The 19,128-nt window shown below is 55.1% G+C and overlaps 1 protein-coding gene across 2 annotated transcripts in view; it reads right to left on the reverse strand.

The window, feature by feature from the left end:
* Nucleotides 1–596: 596 nt before the first annotated feature.
* The window catches only part of TSPAN18 (tetraspanin 18), a 201,999-nt gene continuing 183,467 nt past the window's right edge, over nucleotides 597–19,128 (reverse strand). For both annotated transcript variants that reach the window (XM_037999484.2, XM_037999483.2), the window contains 5 exons: nucleotides 12,587–12,661; nucleotides 11,380–11,478; nucleotides 10,726–10,908; nucleotides 4,104–4,187; nucleotides 597–2,117 (listed from right to left, as the gene is read on the reverse strand). In XM_037999484.2, the coding sequence (XP_037855412.1) occupies nucleotides 2,070–2,117; nucleotides 4,104–4,187; nucleotides 10,726–10,908; nucleotides 11,380–11,478; nucleotides 12,587–12,661 (489 nt within the window). In that variant the 3' untranslated portion in view covers nucleotides 597–2,069. The remainder of the gene's footprint in view (nucleotides 2,118–4,103; nucleotides 4,188–10,725; nucleotides 10,909–11,379; nucleotides 11,479–12,586; nucleotides 12,662–19,128) is intronic.

Consider the following 19,128-nt stretch of genomic DNA (forward strand, 5'->3'; position numbering starts at 1 on the left):
AGCATGGTTTTTTTGTTTTTCCTTGTCATTCTCAGACCAGACATTTGCCTCTTCCAAAAAGCTGGGGCTAAGCACGTAGGTGGTTCAAGAGGGGCAGGTCCCTGGGTCTCGGGAGCTTAGCTTCTGTGGAGCTCAGGTGTCATTTATGGGGCTGCCAGAGCAAGCTGTTAAAGGGGGAATTTGGTAAGACTGAGCTCAGAGACCTGGTGGGAGGGCCAGGGCTGGCAGGCACAGCAGGAGGAGATTGGAGGAGGGTCCACCTGAATCTTTGCAGCAGGCACAGAGCTTCTGGCTGCATCTCAGAAGGGGGCAGGAGCACAGGCCAGGGAACACTGGGCTTTAGGCTGTGACTCCGAGTGTCCCTGGTGACTGGAAAGCCTGAGGGGAGGCTGGAGGCTGATACAGGGTGCTGGTGGCTTGTGAGACAGAACGAGCTCTTCCTGAACAGAGACAGAGGAGAGAGAAGAGAGCAGACATCACACTGCTCCTTCCATCCCTGCCCATGGCAGACGTCACTCATCAGGATTGCACCGCATCTCTCGCTGAGCCCAGACCAAACCTCAGATCCCCAGCACAGCCTCCAGCAGCCACCCCTGATCTATCAGGATAGGGGCATCTTGCAATCCAGTTGCCAACACTCGTCTAGAGTTTGAGAACTGAATACTTGTGGGTGTGCGTCTTCGAGTCTCCCCGTGCAAGCCTGGAGGGAGTACTAAGAAATGTGCGAACAGTGAAGAGACAGGAAACCTTGTTGCAGCAGAAATGGCCTCGATGCCTTCAGGATTCTTTAGTCTGGAGAGAAGAGGGCTCAGGGGAGTCAATGTGTGACCTTAACACTCCAGGAAGAAGAGCAGGCAAGTGGGATGCCGTGGACGGAGCCACAGAAAAACAGAAACCTCTTCTGTATGTTAAGCTGATGCTAAAGTCAGAGCAGTCCAAAGGCAGGAGGCTGCCTTGGGAGGTAGTAAGCTCTCTGTCCCTGGAGGTATGCAAGAAGAGGGTGGAGAAGTCTTGGCAAGGATCTTGAAGATACTCAAGCCTCAGTTGTGGGTGCGGAGAGGGAGACCCAGATGATCTTGGGGATTTCTTCCACTCTGGGAGCTGGGGAGTTGGGGAAGGACAGGGAAGGGGGTGGCTTGTGGGGAGAGGTGGGCAGTGTGGACAAGGGAATGTGAGGTGCGCCCCTGTGTGTTCCTGGGGACTGAGAGAGAGAGGTGTAGGGAGGTAGGGGGGAGGGCGCGGTGGGAAGTCATGGAATGGTGTTTTCTTAGCTGTAGAGCAGAGAGGAGGCAGTTCCTGGCTGGCTTGCCCTCTCTTGTCTGGGGGAACTGGAATGCTGAGGCCAGGGATGCATGTGGGCAGCAGAGCTGACAGAGTCCTGGATGCAGTGACAGCAGCCTGGAGACAACTCAGATTCCGTCATGCCTGTGCTGTGTGTCTGTGGATGGGCCACTGCCCCTCTCTGGACCTTTGAGATTATTTGGTCCAACAGATGGGGAATGCAAGGATCCTGCCAGCTGGGCCATTCCTGGATGCCGTTTCAGCAGCTCACTCTTGACCCCGGCCTGAGGGACGGTCCATCCTCCAGTGGACCAGGGATTGCGCTGTGGGTTCCGAGTCCTCAAGGATGTGCCAGCTGAATCTCTGTGGGGCTTTGATGACTTCTCTGAGATTTGCTTTGTCCTCCTCGTTGCCTAAATCCTCACTTTCTTGGCATCAGGTCCTGGTGCAGTGAGGAGAGAGGGCCCAGGGTCTGGCTGGACCAACAAGGGCACTGGGCCTGGTGTTCCTTTGGTCTCTAGAGCAGCCTACATCCTGGGCCAGGCGCTGGGGTCTCTGCAGAGAGCCCACGGCACCTGAGTCCAGGCGAGGATACATCAGTCCATACTTTTGTCTTCATTTTGTTTTGTTAAAAAAATAGCTCTATGCCCCTGGCCCTTCTCCTGGCCATCTTTGATGGCCTCATCTTCTCCCCTGGGGCCAAGAGGACAGCGGGGAGGGGCAGGGGAGGGCATCGGGTGCTGGGCAGTGGTGGGTGGGGCGAGTCTTCGGGCCTCAGGCCACACCCTCTACTGGATGCCCCGGAAGAGGCACATGGCGAAGATCATGGCGAAAAGCTGCAAAAAAGGGAAAAAAGCAGAAACTGGCTTATCAGGCTGGGCCCTTTGTGGGCTGCCTGGTCTACTCCGGGGAAGGGTCACCTGCCTCCGGGGCAGAGTGAATGCCTGTCCCTCTTAGCACACTCCTCCCATAGGGATTCCTGACATTCCCCTGGGGCCAGCCCTTCTCACCAGCCCATACCTGGCTTTATTTGGTGGAGTCAGGGACCAGGAAGACTTTAGAAACCGAGTCTTGGGTTCAAATCCAGCTCCCTGACATACCAGGGGGTGTCCTTAGGCAAAGTACTATCCTGCACTGGGCCTCAGTATGTATCCAGAGCTTGCCATGTGCCAGGCACAGTTTTAAGTGCTTTCTTGGGAGGTATGTAACCTACCTGAGGTCACATAGCCACCAGCAGGGGAGCCGGGGTTTGAGTCCCAGGCATTGTGACCCCAGAGCCCATGCTCACAACCCCTGCAGGCTTCCCTCCAGCTCACAGGAAGGTGGTGAGATATAAGTGTAATGCAACTACCTAATGACGTAATGTGCCTGTTATCTAGAAGATGCTCAGTAAAGGTTACCAGGACTGCTATGAATAGGCAAGCAGCTGCAGCCCTTCCCGGATTTAGGCACTCCATCCCTGAACACCTGGCTGAGGGCCTGGGGTGGTGGGGCAGGGAGACCCCAGCTCACGGACTGACCAGATTTGCTGATGTCCCCATACCACAGGTCATGGCCAAATCACCAGGAGGCTCACTGGCATGGGGAGGGGCCGCCGGGACGGGGCCACGTAAAAGTATCCGTCTTGAGCAGGATTCTGCCTCCCATGAGGCTGGCCAGCCAGGCTCATGGGCTGGGCGGGGAGTGAGGCAGCAGATCAAGTATATAGATGCTGCTTCCTGAGTCCCAGTGGCATGCCGTCCCCGTCATCTGTAATCCCTCTGTGCCCTGGGAGCAGGGTGATCAGCCCATTTTGCAGATGAAGAAACTGTGACTCAGACATCCTGCATCTGGAGCGAGGCAGAGCTGGGAGCCGGACTCTAGGGCCCATGCTCTTCCTGCATGGAACACATTCCTGAGAGTCCCTGGGCTTGCTGCAGATTTATCGTGTTCATTGTTGCTTCCCATGAGGGGACTTGTTCACCTGTAACGGTGCTGGCGCAGAGTAAGGCTCAATGTGTGCTTGTTGAATACATGAATGAATAATAAATGACCCCTCTCTCTGCCATCCCCAGTAGCCTCCACGAAACTGCACTCGGTGGGCTGCAGGCACAATGGGAAACCAGGCAAGGCGAAGGTGCCCAGGCTGCTGGAGGGGGAAGCTGAGGATCCGGCTGCCTGACTTCCTACCCCTGCAGGCCGAGGACTGGCTGAGGCCCCAGAGTGCCCCTTCCCGGGTTTGGTTAGGTGTGGGCAACGCTCAGTTCAGCCAGGCATACATAGATCCCAGAGGACAGAGATGGGAGGCGGCCGCTCCTCCCTTTGGCTGAGGCGCCACCTAGTGGTGGTTGCAAACGGTCTGCAGGAGCTCACCTTTCAAGGGGCCCTTAGATAAAGGAGGCTAAGACCACTGTTATGGATGAGTAAGGCCCCGTAGGCCCTGAACACCCCACAGAGAAAAGGCCTGATCTCGAACCACGGGCTGCAGCCTGTCTTTCAAAGCAGCTGTGCCGATGCCTCTGCAAGCGTGAAATCTCTCTGGACCATGGAGCTGGGGTGGAGGTGGGGATGGGGATGGGGGAGTGGGAGGGAGTGGGTATGACATTCAGGGCCTGCCCACCCCCACTTCTGGGACATTGGCTCCCATGTTTCACCTCCAGAGTTCAAGAATGACTCTCAGGCAGCAGAGACACAGCCAGGCTTACCACCCCATAGTGCCCACAGTGGGGGCCCCTTGGGTCCCAGGTGAAGGAAATGAAGAGGGAGGGAGGCTGGGGGCATCTGCCTAGGCTCCAAGTGAGTCTTCATCCTGGGGAGCGGAAGAAGTGGAGGCCTTTACTTACCTCAATGGCCAGTACCCCGATGGCAAGGGCTCCGGCCAGGTAGACGTAGGTTTCGAAGGTGTTGAGGATCACCGTGTAACAGCCCTTGGAGGGAGGGATGAGAGGTGAAGTTATGGCCAGGGGTGAGTGTCAGAGTCAGAGTCAGCATGTGGACTAGGGTTCATGGCAGGTGTCCCCAGAGCTCTCACCCTATCACACGGCCGCTGAGACAGGACAGTGGGGAAGGGGTGCAGGGCAGGAGACCCAGAAACAGCGATTTGGCAGCAATGCACCAAAGATCCTCCTTGTCACTCGGCCCCTAAGGTGAGGCAGAGAACTGACAGTGTGCAGGCCATGCCTTATGTCACTACTACAGTGATTGGAAGATTGGGAAATTTCCCATAAATATCTGAACCTCTGGAGAAATCAGAAGAACCAACAAGGAGACCTATTCTTTTTCATATCAGCACCGTCAGCAGCTGCTGCCTTCGGATGCAACAGGTGCTCCCTGGGGTCCGCAGGATCCCCCCACCCCATTCCCTATTGTCCCACACCCACTCCCCTACTGTTCCTCATGACCTGCCTGGCTGCAGGAGTTCTGGTTTTCAGCCACTTCCACAAGGAAACACAGCCCAGCGTTCAAATCCCTGCTCGCATGCCACCTCCTTTGGGCAGCTTTCTGAACCAGCCCAGCCCACAGGCTCTGGGGTTAATTCCCATGCTCTTACTGCTTTCTTAAGCAATCCTGGATATATATAAACTGAGACAGCGACAGAGATTGAGATGCAGATAGAGACTGAGATAAATAGAGAGGAATGGGGCGTGGGGAGACAGAGAAAAAGCAAGCCAGTGCCAAACCAGGAGCTGCCAGTCCACGGCTGCTGCCTCCTCTGACCCTGAGCACCTCACACCTCTGTCATCTTCATGTTCATAACTCTCCCCTCCCCCATGCTGACCACAGCGACTGATGCATGGTACTTGCTTTGAATGACACATACTTTCAAAGTGGGAGAACTTTCCTTCCATTATAGGAACCATATTCTCTGGGCCCAGGCTGAGAACCTGCAAGGGAACAAGTCCCCAGGTGGGGGTGGAGAGATCATGCCCAGCCCTTTCTGGGTGACGGTTGCTATTTCTGGGCTCTGTTGAGACCGGGGATTCCTGGGTGCTCGCGTACTCACTTCTGTTGTCCATCACGCAGAAACCCAGCCCCTTTGGCCAAAAGTGGGACTGAGGCTGTACCCAGGCAGGTGGGCAGCAGGGCCTGGTCTGGGACTAGTGGCCAGGTGGTGTCCTAGTACCTGCCTGGAGACTGACCAGGAGCTGGGCCGGGAAGGCCCCCAGAAGCCCTCCCTGGAGCCCCATGGAGCAAACGGGATATACCCAGATAGAAACAGACCCCACCAGCACAACGGTCTGGGTCCATGATACTCTCGGGACTGAGTGTGCGTGGGAATAATCCGGGAAGTGGTTAGCAATGCAGATACCAAGGCCTCGCCTCACAACACTGGGTCAGTGGGTCTGGTGTGGAGCCCAGGAATCAGCATTATAGGACGATGCCCAAGGTAATTTCTAGTGACCAGGCTGTGTGTGGCCAGGCTTTGAAAGACCTCAAGTACAGAGATGACAACAAGGAGAAAAGATCTTAATTGAACCTTCAGGCCTTGTCTCTGCTGTGGCACTGGGAGCCCAATAAAGGGCTGTATGACTGGGATGGAGTCCTAAGGGCAACCCAGGGGTCCCTACCCCAGGCCAGGCCAGGACATCCTTGTGGCTGGGGGTCCCTTCAGGGCTGGCCCATCCATTCAGTGAGGCCCAGGGTCCATCCTGGATCTGCCAGCGTACCCATGCTGGAGCCCCAAATCCTTTGTTAAGCGATTTTGAGGCATTAGAACCCTAAAACGCAGAACTGTAACTGCAAAAAAGCTAGACTGCTCTGCAAGCAAGGAAAGAGAGACGAGTTGCATCGTTTTGGGATCAGCCCTGGCAGGGGACGCCTCGGCCCTCCCATCATCCCCAATCCCCTCAGCGTTCCGCGTGCCCGCCAGCCGCAGGCACATCATTCCACATCCTGCAGCCCCAGCACACACCCTGGGTTTGTGAAACTCTTCGTGGGGTTTCCCAGACAGGGAATGGCAATGGCCCAGGAGAGTGGTAGCTGGCAGTGGTTACACAGGTGAGCCCTGGGGCCTGGCTGCCTGGGGTCCCAGCCAGCGGTGCCACTTGCTGGCTGTGCAACCTTGGGCTATTTACTTCCTCTCTCTACGCCTCAGTTGCCCCATCTATACAATGGGGCCAGGTAGATTACCTCATGGGATTGCTGCGAGGATAAAATGAGATACTGCAGGTAAGGCACTAGGAAGAGTGTTGGCAAGTAGCAAACTCTCAATCTCAATCCCTGTTAGGATTACCAAGGATTACTTTCTGTCTCTCACTCAGGATATCTCTCAGCATATCCTGAGTGGTGGAAAGTGTCTGAGCATAGAGTTGAGTGTTATTGCAATACAATCTCTCTCTGTCTGTCTCTCTCTCTCTCTCTCTCTCACACACACACACACACACACACACACACACACACCCCCTAGAAGGGGACAGGAGAAGCAGCACATTTCTTCTGGAGCATGAAATTGATTTTGAGATGCCTTACCCAGGGAAACTGGCAAGAAGCTGGGGACCTTGTCCAGCAGAGGGAAGCTGAGCCCCGCTGTGTGGCACCTGGGCCTTGACAGCTCATCTTCCACTATTAGGCTTTGGCACCAAAGACCCTTCAGGCCCCTGGACTTAACCAAGCAGCCCAGGTTGGCCAGTGGAAGCTTCCCAGGAACAGAGACACCCTTGGGGAGGTTGGGGCGTGGACGGTACGCCACCACCCACGCTGAGTGTCTGCTCTCTTGATAACTTTGCTGGGGCCTTGCGGGCTCTTTCTCACTTGATCTCATTATAGCCCCTCAGGGAGGAGGGGTCTTACCTGCACTTTACCCAAAATAAAAGGGAGGGAGGGAGGAGCAGTGGCTAACTTGCTTAAGGTCACACACGAGGAAGGGAAGCCAGGATTTACACTGAGGGGGATTCCAAATTCCTCGTCTTTCCTCTGTTCTAAAGGGAAAGGGGGTTGGCATGGGCGGCTGGGTTCTCCCTCCTGTGGGCCAGGCCCTGCTGTGGCTCAGAGCTTACATCTACACCCCTGGAGGTTGCTTCACTGCCTCTCACCATCTCTCCCCCAGGACTGTTTCCCCTGTCACCACCCGGCGAGACACATGGCGGTCACCACCCGGTGAGACACATGGCGGGGAGCCTCTCCTCAGCCATCCTCCCTCTCTGCTGGGTGGGCACATCCCCTGCCCCCTGCTGCCACCCACAGTCACCCCCCACCTCATCTGACGAGGGGCTGCCAGGCCCAGTTGCCACCACAATGGTCACCTACACGCAATGCTTCCCACATGTACATCTCCAGCACCAGCCCCCTCCAGCTCCACCCCATATACCCAACTGCCCGCTGGGCACCTCTGCTCGGCTGTTCCAAAGCCTTTTTTTTTTTTTTTTTTTTTGAGATGGAGTCTCACTCTGTTGCCCAGGCTGAAGTGCAGTGGCACGATCTTAGCTCACCGCAACCTCTGCCTCCCAGGTTCAAGTGATTCTCCTGCCTCAGCCTCCCAAGTAGCTGGGATTATAGGCGCATGCCACCATGCCAGGCTAATTTTTGTATTTTTAGTAGAGATGGGGTTTCTCCATGTTGGCCGGGCTGGTCTTGAACTCCTGACCACAGGTGATCCACTGGCCTCGGCCTCCCAAAATGTTGGGATTACAGGCATGAGCCACCGTGCCTGGCCTCCAAAGGTTTCTTAGACTCAACATGCCCTAGACTGAATGCAAGATCTTCCCCAAACCAGAAGCCACTCACTCACTAACTCTCACGAAGGCTGGTAGATTTTGTCTCCTGAACATTTCTCAGATCCACACACCTGTCTGTCTTTACCGCCATCACCCTGGTCTTACCTGCTGTCCTTTCTCACTGGCACAGTGTAAAAGCCCCCTGTCTACCCAGGTCCACCACCAATGTGGACCAGGAGGCCATAGAGCAACTAGGATGCCCCTGTGGCCACGCCACGTATCCCTGCACACCTCACCCCCACCCCAACCCCCACAGTGAACTCAACTCTTCCCACATCCTTGCCATGGACCTGCCAGCAAAGTCAGAAATGTATCCTGGGGCCGGGCACGGTGGTTCCAGCACTTTGGGAAGCCGAGGGGGTGATCATTTGAGGTCAGGAGTTCGAGACCAGCCTGGCCAACATGGTGCAACCCCGGTCTCTACTAAAAAACACAAAAATTAGCTGGGTGTGGTGGCACGTGCCTGTAGTCCCAGCTACTTGAGAGGCTGAGGTGGGAGAATCACTTGAACCCGGGAGGTGGAGGTTGCAGTGAGCCAGGATCGTGCCACTGCACTCCAGCCTAAGCGACAGAGCGAGACTCAGCCTCAAAAAAAAAAAAAAAAAAAAAAAAAAAAATGCATCCTGGGCTTTAAGCAAGGCTTTAGAGAAAAAGACAAATAGAGACAGTCTCACCGCAGCAGGTTTTTAACGGGAAGAAATGCCCAGGAGGGACATGAATGTCTCAGCAAAGAAACCCCAGGAGCCAATCTCAGATCCTCAGGAACAACAGAGTCACTGGAAAGAAGGAATGTGGCTGTGCAGGGACCTCTCTGATGAGCTCCGATTTTGAAGACATGCCCAGGAGAGGAAAGGAGATATCCTAACGGAGGATGAGTCCAGAAATGGGAAGCACATCTTATACGCAGAACGGGGCCCATGGGAAGCCTCCTAAAAACGTACAAGTAGCATTAGAAGGCTCTAAGTTTGGCTGTTGGCAACGGGCATCTCAAACAACAGCTCCTTCCAAAGTGAGAAATTCACTGGTCTTTCATGTAAAACCCTGCGCTCTGGTGGTCACGCTGCACCATGGGACTGTCCACGGCCCAGCCTCCTTCTTTCTGGATGCTCTGCCATCCTAGGGGCCACCTCCCTCTGCCAATTCCCAGACAGGGAAAAAAGGAGGGGTGGGCACAGCACTTTCTCTTAAGGATGCGACTCAAGTTGCACAAATCACCTCTGCTCGCCTCCCATTGGCCAGAACTCGGTCACATGGTCTAGCTGCAAGGCAGGCTGGGAAGTGCAGCCTCTAGCTGGTGGTCATGGGATGTGAGAACCATTCTCTTCCCAGGGGAGCGGGGGTGAATGGAACATAGGGGGCAGCCAGCAGCCTCTGCCAACGTATGGAATATGAGGTCCAGAGAGGGTGTCTTGGCGAAGGCAACGCAGCAGTTAACAGCCCATCCCTTCCTGCCATGGAAGCCTGAAACTCCCCTCCCCACCCTGCAGCTGCTCCCCACAGCAGGTCTCTCTGCCCCACGTCCACAGTGGCCTCAACTCAGGGCCCTCATTTCTCTACTGAGCCTCTTTCCCCCAGTGCAGGAAGGCAGGATGAGGAGGGACAGAGAGAATGTGGCCCTCAGGGCCTCAGGAATCCATGTGGAGGTGCCAGGGCCAGAGGGGCTGAGTTCCTGGGGCAGAGCTGAGGCTGGAAAGGGCCCGCCAGAGCCCCAAGACCCAGGCCTCTGCTCACTGTCACCTCCTCTGGGACTTTGCAAATTCTGCCTTGAGCCCCCGCCCAAGGCCCATTCTAGCCCCTCATCTGCAGGGTATTATTTCTTCGCAGCAATCATGACCATGTGAAATGATTACTTCTCGTTTGTTTGCTGCTTGTTCATCTTGCACTTCCTCTGAGATCGTGAGCCTCGAAGGAACAGGGGCCTTGTCTCCTGTCCCCTGCTGTGTCTCTTGCATCTGGAACTCTCCATGAGACCCTCGTTACACTCTTACTCAAGCAAGGGCCCAGGGCCCAGGCTTAGATCATCCTCATCCTCTCCCTCCCTCTCCTCCTGCCTAGCCTGGTCACACACCCACACTGGCAGGGTGGGGGCTGGTCAGTAGGAAGAAGGGGATTAAGAGCAAGGGCATTGTGAACTCGTGCGGGGGTGTGGGCAGGAGGCACACAAGGCCAGGCCCTCGTCTTCCCTAGAAATGGCATGTGCAGGAAGGGAAAGGGTTTCTTCCAAGGCTGAGAGGAAGTCCACAGGCTGCAAGAGAACCAGAAAAGTCTAGGAGCTTCTCTGACCTTGGAGAGTCAGGTCAAGTAGACCTTGCTCCCTTAGGGCAGCCTCACATGGCAAATGAGAGCTTCCTCCAAAATACCGTGCATGGCTAAGAAGGGCCCCCCATTGTGTAATTCTTGTTCTCTCCCTCTCCCTCCCTTTGGACCTGCATTATCAGAAACTCAGGAAACACTGGAAAACTCCTACTTACCCCTTAGCCCCAGCCCAAATGCCCACTCCAGCCTCAGACCATCTGCCACTGTCATCCTTCCCCATTTTGGTTGGATCTCAGGGGCTTGGACGGAGCCTCCATCAGCCCCTGTTCAGGTGCAGGCATCCCATATCACAGCCAACACTTCCCTGGGATTCCCTCTGGGAATCAGACCCTCTGGGGTAGCTTCAGACCCTCTGGGGTGATAGCACCTCCCACCCAGCTCTGGCCACCCAAGTCCCGATAGACCCACTCCCCTGTCTGGAGAGCAGGGCTGGTACCTGCTTGTTTAGGAACAGGCTCCTTCCCAGGAGGCACTCCTCCCGGCTCAGCAGGACCCCGTCCCGACTTTGGGGTTCCCTCCGGCAGCAGGCCTCTGGCACCTCTTCACTGTCCAGGGTCAGGAGTCGAAACACAGATGCAAACTTAAAGTCTTCAGGCCCGTTGACCCCACAGCAACCGAACTAGGGGGAGATCCCAGAGAAGGGTCTGGTGGGCAGGAGCAGGACACAGGGGCAGGGACAGAGAAGGACAGACAGCCTCTGCAAAGGAGTGGCATCAGAAGACTGGGCATGGGCTGGCTCCACCTGTCCCCACTGTGTGACCATGAGAAAGCCACTTAGCTTCTCGGGGCCTTCAATGTCCTCATCTCTATAACAGGGGTGGTAGTAACAATTCCTACCTCACCAGGCACTTAGCCCTCCATAAACAGTTGCTCTGGTTATTATCATCATCATCATGACCATTGCTTGGGGAGCCAAGACAGGGATAGCAAACAGGTTTCATCCCAAGTATGGGCTGTGATCAAGTGTGCCTGGAATGCTGCGTGGATGCTGATTCCAAGGCCAGGTCTGATTACTGATGCCTGGCGTGGGCACGAGAACACTGGGCATCGTGGCTCTGATTGTTCACAGCCTCTTTGGGGGGTCACTCACTGTGATCATGACCGAGTTCCAGGTGGCGGAGAAGACGTCCGTGTCGTTATTGCCCTGGTAGTGCTTGGTGAGCTCCTTGGTGAAGAATTCGCGGGTGAGCTGGGGGCAGAGGGACAAGATGGGCTGAGGCCTGGCAGTTGGGTGTGGCCCCCATCCTCCCTCGTCTCTCCATCCATCTGCTTGGGAGTTGGGGGAATCAGAGCTAGGGGCTCTGCATCCCGGTACCAGGCCCCCTGGGATTCTCCTAAACCACCAACTTGGGGCAGTCTCCTTACCCCCAAGGTAGAAAGGAAGGCTATACACATGCACACCTCATGGAGCCGAGGTCAGGGCGCGCTGAGGACCTCACTCCGCCTGCAGCTCTGCCCAGAGGGAGGGCGTATCTGGGCGGGGAGTTTGCCCCTCATCCCACCCCTTCCACCCTGAGCTGTTCCCCAGACAGAGCCAAGCAGACACCCTGGGTCCCAGGCCCTGAAGAAGCTACAGGACCAGGCAAGAAGTCTTTGTACATCAATTTCGAGAAGAGTCCGTCTCAGTTTCTCTCAAAACATTCTCCTCCCCTCCTGCGGCAGTGAAGGGCGAGGGCCCTGGGTGGTGCTTAGCAGAGGAGATCATCTGGGCACATGTGTCTGCCCACAGGCTGTGGTGGCCTCCTCCTCTGCTCCGTGCTGGCCACCCTCCCCGCCTGCCTCCTCTACCCAGGGCCATCTTGTGTCTCCTGTTCCATTGCCCCTCCTCCCCTCTCATCTTTCCCCCTCCCCCCACCCCCGTCTCCCTTTGGCTATTGCCTGGCTCTTGTCAACTCAGGGGAGGCAGCTGGCCTGCCAGCTGCCTGTAGCCTCTGGAACTTGGTGGCCTGTGAGGCCAAGGTACCCAGGAGGATACCAGCCAGGGCCTCCTCCAAGAGCAGTCTGCCCTGTGCTCCTACATTCCAGGGCTTGGGATAGCCTCTCTGACTATTCTTATGGGGTTGTACCAGATGCTTTGGGAGCAGAGAAAAGCCCTTGCAGGAACAGGCTTACTGGGGTCTCTCTCTGGCCTGGGGGGGGCCTTGCCAGGTGGGTGGGGCCATGACTTGGGCTGGAGGCGCCAGATGAGAGGCTGCCCACTCTCTGAGACCCTTCAATGAGGGGAGAAGCCAGACCTGAATGACCACCAATCTCTTGCTGATAGCAGGAGGCAGGAAAGCTTGGGGCCTGGTACGTACATTTTCCCTGAAGATGAAGGCCAGGATGGCTGCTGAGAGCTCCGCCAGAAAGATGATCAGGATGAACAGGAAGAACTGCAGGGAGAGGAACAGGCTTGTGAGCCCAGAGGGCAGGCAGGGGATGGGGCGGCCACTGGCCAATGCAGTCGTCCACCTGTCATACCGGTGATGCAATATACTCATTTTATAAGATTAAGACACTCCACTGCTATCAGTCAGACATTTTCCATAACAAACACACCAGTGATTCCTCCTTGGAGTCAATAGGATTGTGATTAAAATATGAAAAGAATAAACAAATATATACATTCCATGCAAATGGTACCCTTAGAGAGGCTCCTTGTACAGTGTGCAGCCTGAACAACCCTACTCAGCCGCCCTGGAAGAAGATCACTGATGAAACCCGTTTGAGCCCATTCTGGGTACATTTCTTTCTGTGTGGGTTGTACGGGTTGTGAGAATCCTGAGTGCCTTGGGGATCCGCAGCTGGATTTCCCCACCTTGCCAGCCCCAGGGCCACCTCTCCCTGCCCCACTGCCTCTGGTTCCCATGGGAAGTGGGGAGGTCATATTAACCTTCAGCCAAAATCCAAGGAAAAAGATTGGAGGGAAGGTGGTATGACTACCAAATCTCAAAACCCAGGGGCCAGGAGTTGGCTCTCTAACACAGGCTCCGGCTCCACTCACTGAATGTGATGTTCCCTGAATGAACCACAGTGCCTCTCATTTCGGGGACCTTGACAGGCTGTGTTACCTCGGCCAGGAAGGCACTGCCCTTCCTGGCTTACCAGTTCTGCATTTCTCCAGATCAGGTGAAGCCTCAACCCCTCTCCTGGGCTCCCCCACACCACAGTGCCCAGTAGAGGTGCCCGCACGGCATTAGCACAGGGGCTGTCACTCAGTGCGCTGCCTGCTCGGATGTCTGGGTCAGCACAGGTGTTGACGCAGGACTCTTAGATGGATGAATGAGCCCAGGGTGAAGCACTCGCCTTCAATGAAGGCCCCGTGACCTGCCACATCACCTGCCCTGGTCATTGTGTGGGTTCCTTTGGGCTGAGAGCTGCCAACAGAAGAAACTGGCTTTGCCTTCATTACTCAGCATAGCTGGTGCCCTTGACAAAGTCCGTTGTCACCCTACCTGGAAACCACCAGCAGAGGACTTTATCCCTGGCACACACAGAGACTGGTTCTTCCATGCCCTCCCAGGCACCTAGGCAGCGGCCAGACCTGCTCTCTGGGGTCCCAGTCATCAGGACTGCCTGCCTGCCCCTGATGTACCAGGCTGGAAGGAGGCAAAGGGTGTTGGGCTTCAAGTCAGGACACCTCAGGGCCCGCCTTGTCTGTCCTCGCGTGTCATGGGACAATCACTCAAACAAACCCCTTTGAGCCTCAGTTTTCTTGCCAGAAAAATGGGGATGTGGAGACCCACTTCCGGGGTTTCCCTGTGGGGAATCAGGAGGAATCTGAAAGCGTTTCCTCTGTTGGAAATGAGCCCAAGCTGAGCTTGGCACTGGGCTCTCATGTGCAGAAGGGCAGCGAATGTGGGCCACGAGCAGGCTCCTCTGTGACCTCCTAGGCCTGGCTCCTGGTGATGCACTGGCCTCCTCGCAGATGCTTTGTGGGCTGCTGACAATACCTTTAGGCGTCTCTCTCCCGGAATGTGCCTCTTATGGTCAGAGGAAGATTTCTGTCACTTTATCCCCACCCCAGGGAGACCCCAGTCCAATTCCCTCCCTGACTCCAGTACCCACAGCGGCTGCCTTCTAGAGGACCTGAGGCTTCTCCAAACTGCATGGGCCGGGGACCACCTTAGTGAGAGCCTCGGGAGGGCTGCAGAATCTGTCCATTCCGCACACGGACATAAAACATCTCTGAGGCCTGGTAGGCGGGTTTTAGTTTTTTTTAAATGTCCAAACCTAAGGAGAGCCCCTTGCTTCCGCAGAGCAGCCAGCCTGCGGCGGGGATGTGCCACTCCTCCATCCTGCGCCGCGCTGGCTGGCCTCTGTCCCCAGCCACCACGTCAAGTCTGCTTCAGCCCTCAGATGCGCCGTGGGCCCCTGAGCCCCTGAGGTCTCACTGGGCTCCAGCTGCTCCGACATAGGCCTTCTGCTCTCACAGGGGACTGCCGGGCACCGGACGCTGTTCTCACGGTCTCTTTTCTGTGTAGTTTCCCCCTTTTCGAAGTTGAGGAAGCTGAAGCTGGAGAAGGGAAATGACTACTCCACAGGTGCAGAGCTCTTCGGAGCTTTGCAGAGAGAATGCTTCCCTCCTGGCCCAGCTGCCTTTTCAGTGCCAGGCTGCGTCCGCTCCCTGATGCAGGGTGTGGCTTGGGCACTGCTCTGTCACTGTCTCTTCTGAGCCCAGGAGTCTGCCTCCACAGCTCAGCAGGGTCTGCTGGGTGGCCTGTCTGGCACATCTGGATGAGGGACACCCGGCCAGATGCTCGTGTGCTCCCTGAAGAGGGGGCTGACCTCCAGCTGAGGTCAGGGAGCAGAGTTCCCCAGCCAGAGCAGAGTGTGATGAGGGCGGGGCGGGGGGAGCCTCCTGTGCCCCAGGTCACAATGCCCATGGTCCATTCTGCCACTCCTACCATTCTCATTTCCAGGAGGATGAGGGGCTCTGGGTTCAGTGGCCGCCGACTGATGTGTTTTCTGCCTCTGCAGCCTCACCTCCCCTGTGACAGACAGTGACGGAGGCCGCTGGCAGGGATCCTGGCACTTCCATTTGACTGGTGATGGATGGCCATCCGCTTCCATTACACGGGGCCTCTATGAGGAGCCCCTCCCTGCCCTCTGTCCTCTCATTGGAGCTACTGGCAGATCCCCAGGCTGGCAAGGAGCAGCCTCGGAAATGGTTTCCATCCACGGCAATGAGCTGGAGCTGGCGTGCCCACCAGCCTCGGCCTGGACAGTGATAAATAATGGACGAAGCAGATCGCAAGCCTCGTGCACTCTGCGTGCCCGTCACTCTGGGACGTGTGTGTGCCGTTCAGGATGACTGCGCATGGCTTCCACGAGGTAATGCAGGTGCAGTGCTTCTCGCAAGACTGGCATGACATGAGAGCTGCTCAGATGGTTACTTAGAGCCCAGAGGAAGCACACCCTTCCGAAGACAAGTGCTGGTGTGGGCGGCTCTGGAAAAACAGCAGTAGCTACCTGCTGAGTCCTTGCTACCCAGACACTGTGGATCTTACACAGATCATCTCATCAAGCCCTCTCATCTATTGAGACAGATGCTGTTATCAGCAACACTCCCATTTTACTGACAGGGGATTGTGGCTGAGAGGAGCAGTACTTGGCCCAAGCTGGCATAGCTGGTGGGTAGTACCTCTGGGACTTCACCCCAAGAACTCTGATTGCGGAACACAGCCTCTCATCACCATGTTACCCTGGAAGCCACGGGAGCCCCGAGGTCTTACGGTTTCCACACGGCCTGCAAAGCCTCCTGAGGCTCAGCACCAATCCTTCTAGTTTCCCATTTATAGAGTGCTTAGGCATCCCACAAACAGAGCCAAGCAAAACATGCATTTCCCACTGGTTCAGGAACGCAACACTACCGCTGGGAAGGAAGTGTGATTATCCTCATTTTATATAGGAGGAATCTAAGGTTCAGAGTGGTTAAGTGAGCAGCCCCAGGTCATACAGCCAGGAAACGGCAGAGCAGGAGTTACAGCCTGGGCTTTTCTGACTCCAAAGTCTATGCACTTAGCCAAACCTCTGATACCACCTCCTCTCTGTTCCTTGGCTCCAGAGCTGTTTATTGAGCACCTGCTCCGTGCCAGGCACTGTGCTAGGTATTGGCAAATAAATGCATACAAGGCAGACTCAGTCCCCATCTTCATGGAGTTTCCATTGAGCTGAAGCATCAGGAGATGAGATATAAAAATAAACCTGGGAAGCCGTGGACTGGAGGAAGTGGGCCTTCCCAGGCACAGGGCCTGGGCGTGACTTGAGTATGTGGGAGTGTGAATCAAAGTGCAAGGCCGCGGTGCCCACGGCAGTCACGATGCCACTTCTGCCAACTCGCCCTTCTCCAGCATGAAAATGTCCTCCTGCTTAAGACAGTTTACCAGTGTTAAAGTCCTTTGGGGAATTCCCCTGGACCCAGACATTCTTGGGGCTTCCCCTCATCAAGGCCTTTCCCAGGGTTTGCATCCCATTTGCCTAAGGACACAATTGTCAGCCATTCCTGATCCTCTAATTTGCATCACTTTCCCTAGGATGGAAAAATTAGCAAAGGGGAGGAAACTGCTATGTTGCCTAGTTGGGAATATTTCCAGGCTTTTCTAACCCATCTGCTTATAGGCAATGTCTGCTCACAGTTCCCCTGTCTAATAAATATTTACCAAATTTACATACCGCATGTACAATTCAGCTCATTTATCTTTTCTGAATAGACTCATCTCTTTTTGCTGTTCTTTTTTCCAGTTGAGCTTGCCTTCATTATAAAATATTTTTAAAATTAGAATTTTTAAATAAGTTGGCTTAAAAAATCCTTGAAATACTCAAAGGTGAGCAAATGGGAAAAAGGGACGCCACAAATTTTAAATAGGAGGCTGAAATTGTCCTGCTGCAGAGGAGTGCTATCGTACTGATCAATGCAAGCATTTGGGAAATGGATCTTTGGATAAATAAATTGATCACAGGGTGGTCTGGTCATTAGTCTGATTGGCCCCAGGTCCTGTGGGACTTCAGTTTCAGAGCAGAGGGAAGGGGACCCTCAGCACCATCTCAAGGTTTTCTTGCTTTGCGAACCTTTGAGCCAGGTTTCCTGGACTGACTAAAGTCACTCTTTTGGCCCCTCTCAAGACAAGCCTTTTCTCCTTTCCAACAGGCTGGGAAGGCGGTGAAAGGCTTCTAGAAGGATCCCAGAAGCTGCCAGGGGTGAGGCTCCATGCCCTCTTCCGTTGGAACCACCACACAGTTAGGTCCAGGTTCAGCCAGGAAGGGAGAAGTGGGTTTTTTTTTATTTTTTAGGGCATAAAACTTTTTGAAAACCTTCCAGAAATTTTGGTGCCTTTCTCTGGAAATACTCACAGAATCCCCCAACCCCCATGCAGGCAACACACATGGACACACAACACACATGTGCACACACAGGCACATGTCCACACGCATACATATGTGCACCCATGCACGCACGACACCCATGCACGCATGACACCCACGCACATGTAACACCCATGCATGCCTAACACCCATGCACATACAACACCCATGCACAAAGCAATGCACACATGTAAACACAAGCACACACAATAGAACACAACATACATGCACATACAACACACATGCAAATACACATGAGTATGCACACAATCCACGTATATACAACACACATAAACAGGCCCTGCCATAACATTTTGCACATAATTTTAGGTAAATTTTGGAGTCCATTCCAGGTTAGGAACCTGTGGACAGCCCTGGTCTGGGAGCCAGAAGACCTTGATCCAAGCGTCCTCTGCCTCTGACCCACACTGTGACCTCAGGCTTGTATGGGTGGGGCCTTAGAGAGGGGAGGGCAAGCAGAGGAAGTGGAGACAGAGACAGGGAAACGGGGAAGGGAGAGATCAGGACAGGGATAAGGAAAGGGCATAGGAATAAAAACAGAGATCAAGAGAAGGACAATGCCAAGTGTGTTGGTGCCCGCCTTGAATCCCAACACTTTGGGAGGCCGAGCGGTGGATCTCTTGAGCCCAGGAGTTCAAAACCAGCCTGAGCAACATGGCAAAACCTTGTCTCTACAAAAAAATACAAAAATTAGCTGGGTGTGGTGGTATGTGCCTGTGGTCGCAGCTACTTAGGGGGCTGAGGTGGGAGGATCACTTGAGGCTAGGAGGTTGAGGCTGCAGTGAGCTGAGAGCACACCGCTGCACACCAGCTTGGGCCACAGACTGAGACCCTGTCAAAAAAAAAAGAAAGGACAAAGATGGGAAGGACAGAGGCAGAGAGGAAAGAAAGGGAGCTGCACAGAGACAGGCAGAAGGAAGCGGGACAAAGGGAGAGAGACGGGGTCGGGAGGGGAGGGGAAGGGTCTGCCATCAGGCCTTGTCGAAGGGCCCCCAGCCTGGCAGCCAGGATCAGCTCTCTCGGGAGGATCGTGGACACATTTCCTATCCCTGGGTCTCAGTCCTGCCTCCCATAGCATGGGAGGGAGGACGTCCTCGGCTGGCTGGCAGGTTTGCAGGCAGCCACTTACTGGAGGAGACTGGAGCCGCCCCAGCCTGGTCCCAGCCAAGAACACCAGCCTGGTTTCCTGTCTTGGCTTCAGAGCCGAGCCCATTAACAATGAATGAGCCCCTGGGGGCCGAGGTGAGGAGGGGGAAAGGGAGGCTGGGTGTGTCCTGGGACCCATATCCCAGCTCCTTTTAAAGTCCACTCGGGCTCCCCAGCCAAGACTTCTGCAAGCACCGTGACAAGCAGTAGAGAACTGTCCACCAGGGGGCGCTCAAAGTTTTTCTTTGTTTCGCTTCAAATGAAGTCTGCCGTTGTTTGCGCTGTTGTAGGACACATGGGCCCAAGGCTCCCTGTCACTCATTTGGCA

The sequence above is a fragment of the Chlorocebus sabaeus genome, chromosome 1 (assembly GCF_047675955.1).
Source record: "Chlorocebus sabaeus isolate Y175 chromosome 1, mChlSab1.0.hap1, whole genome shotgun sequence".
Lineage (NCBI taxonomy): Eukaryota > Metazoa > Chordata > Mammalia > Primates > Cercopithecidae > Chlorocebus > Chlorocebus sabaeus.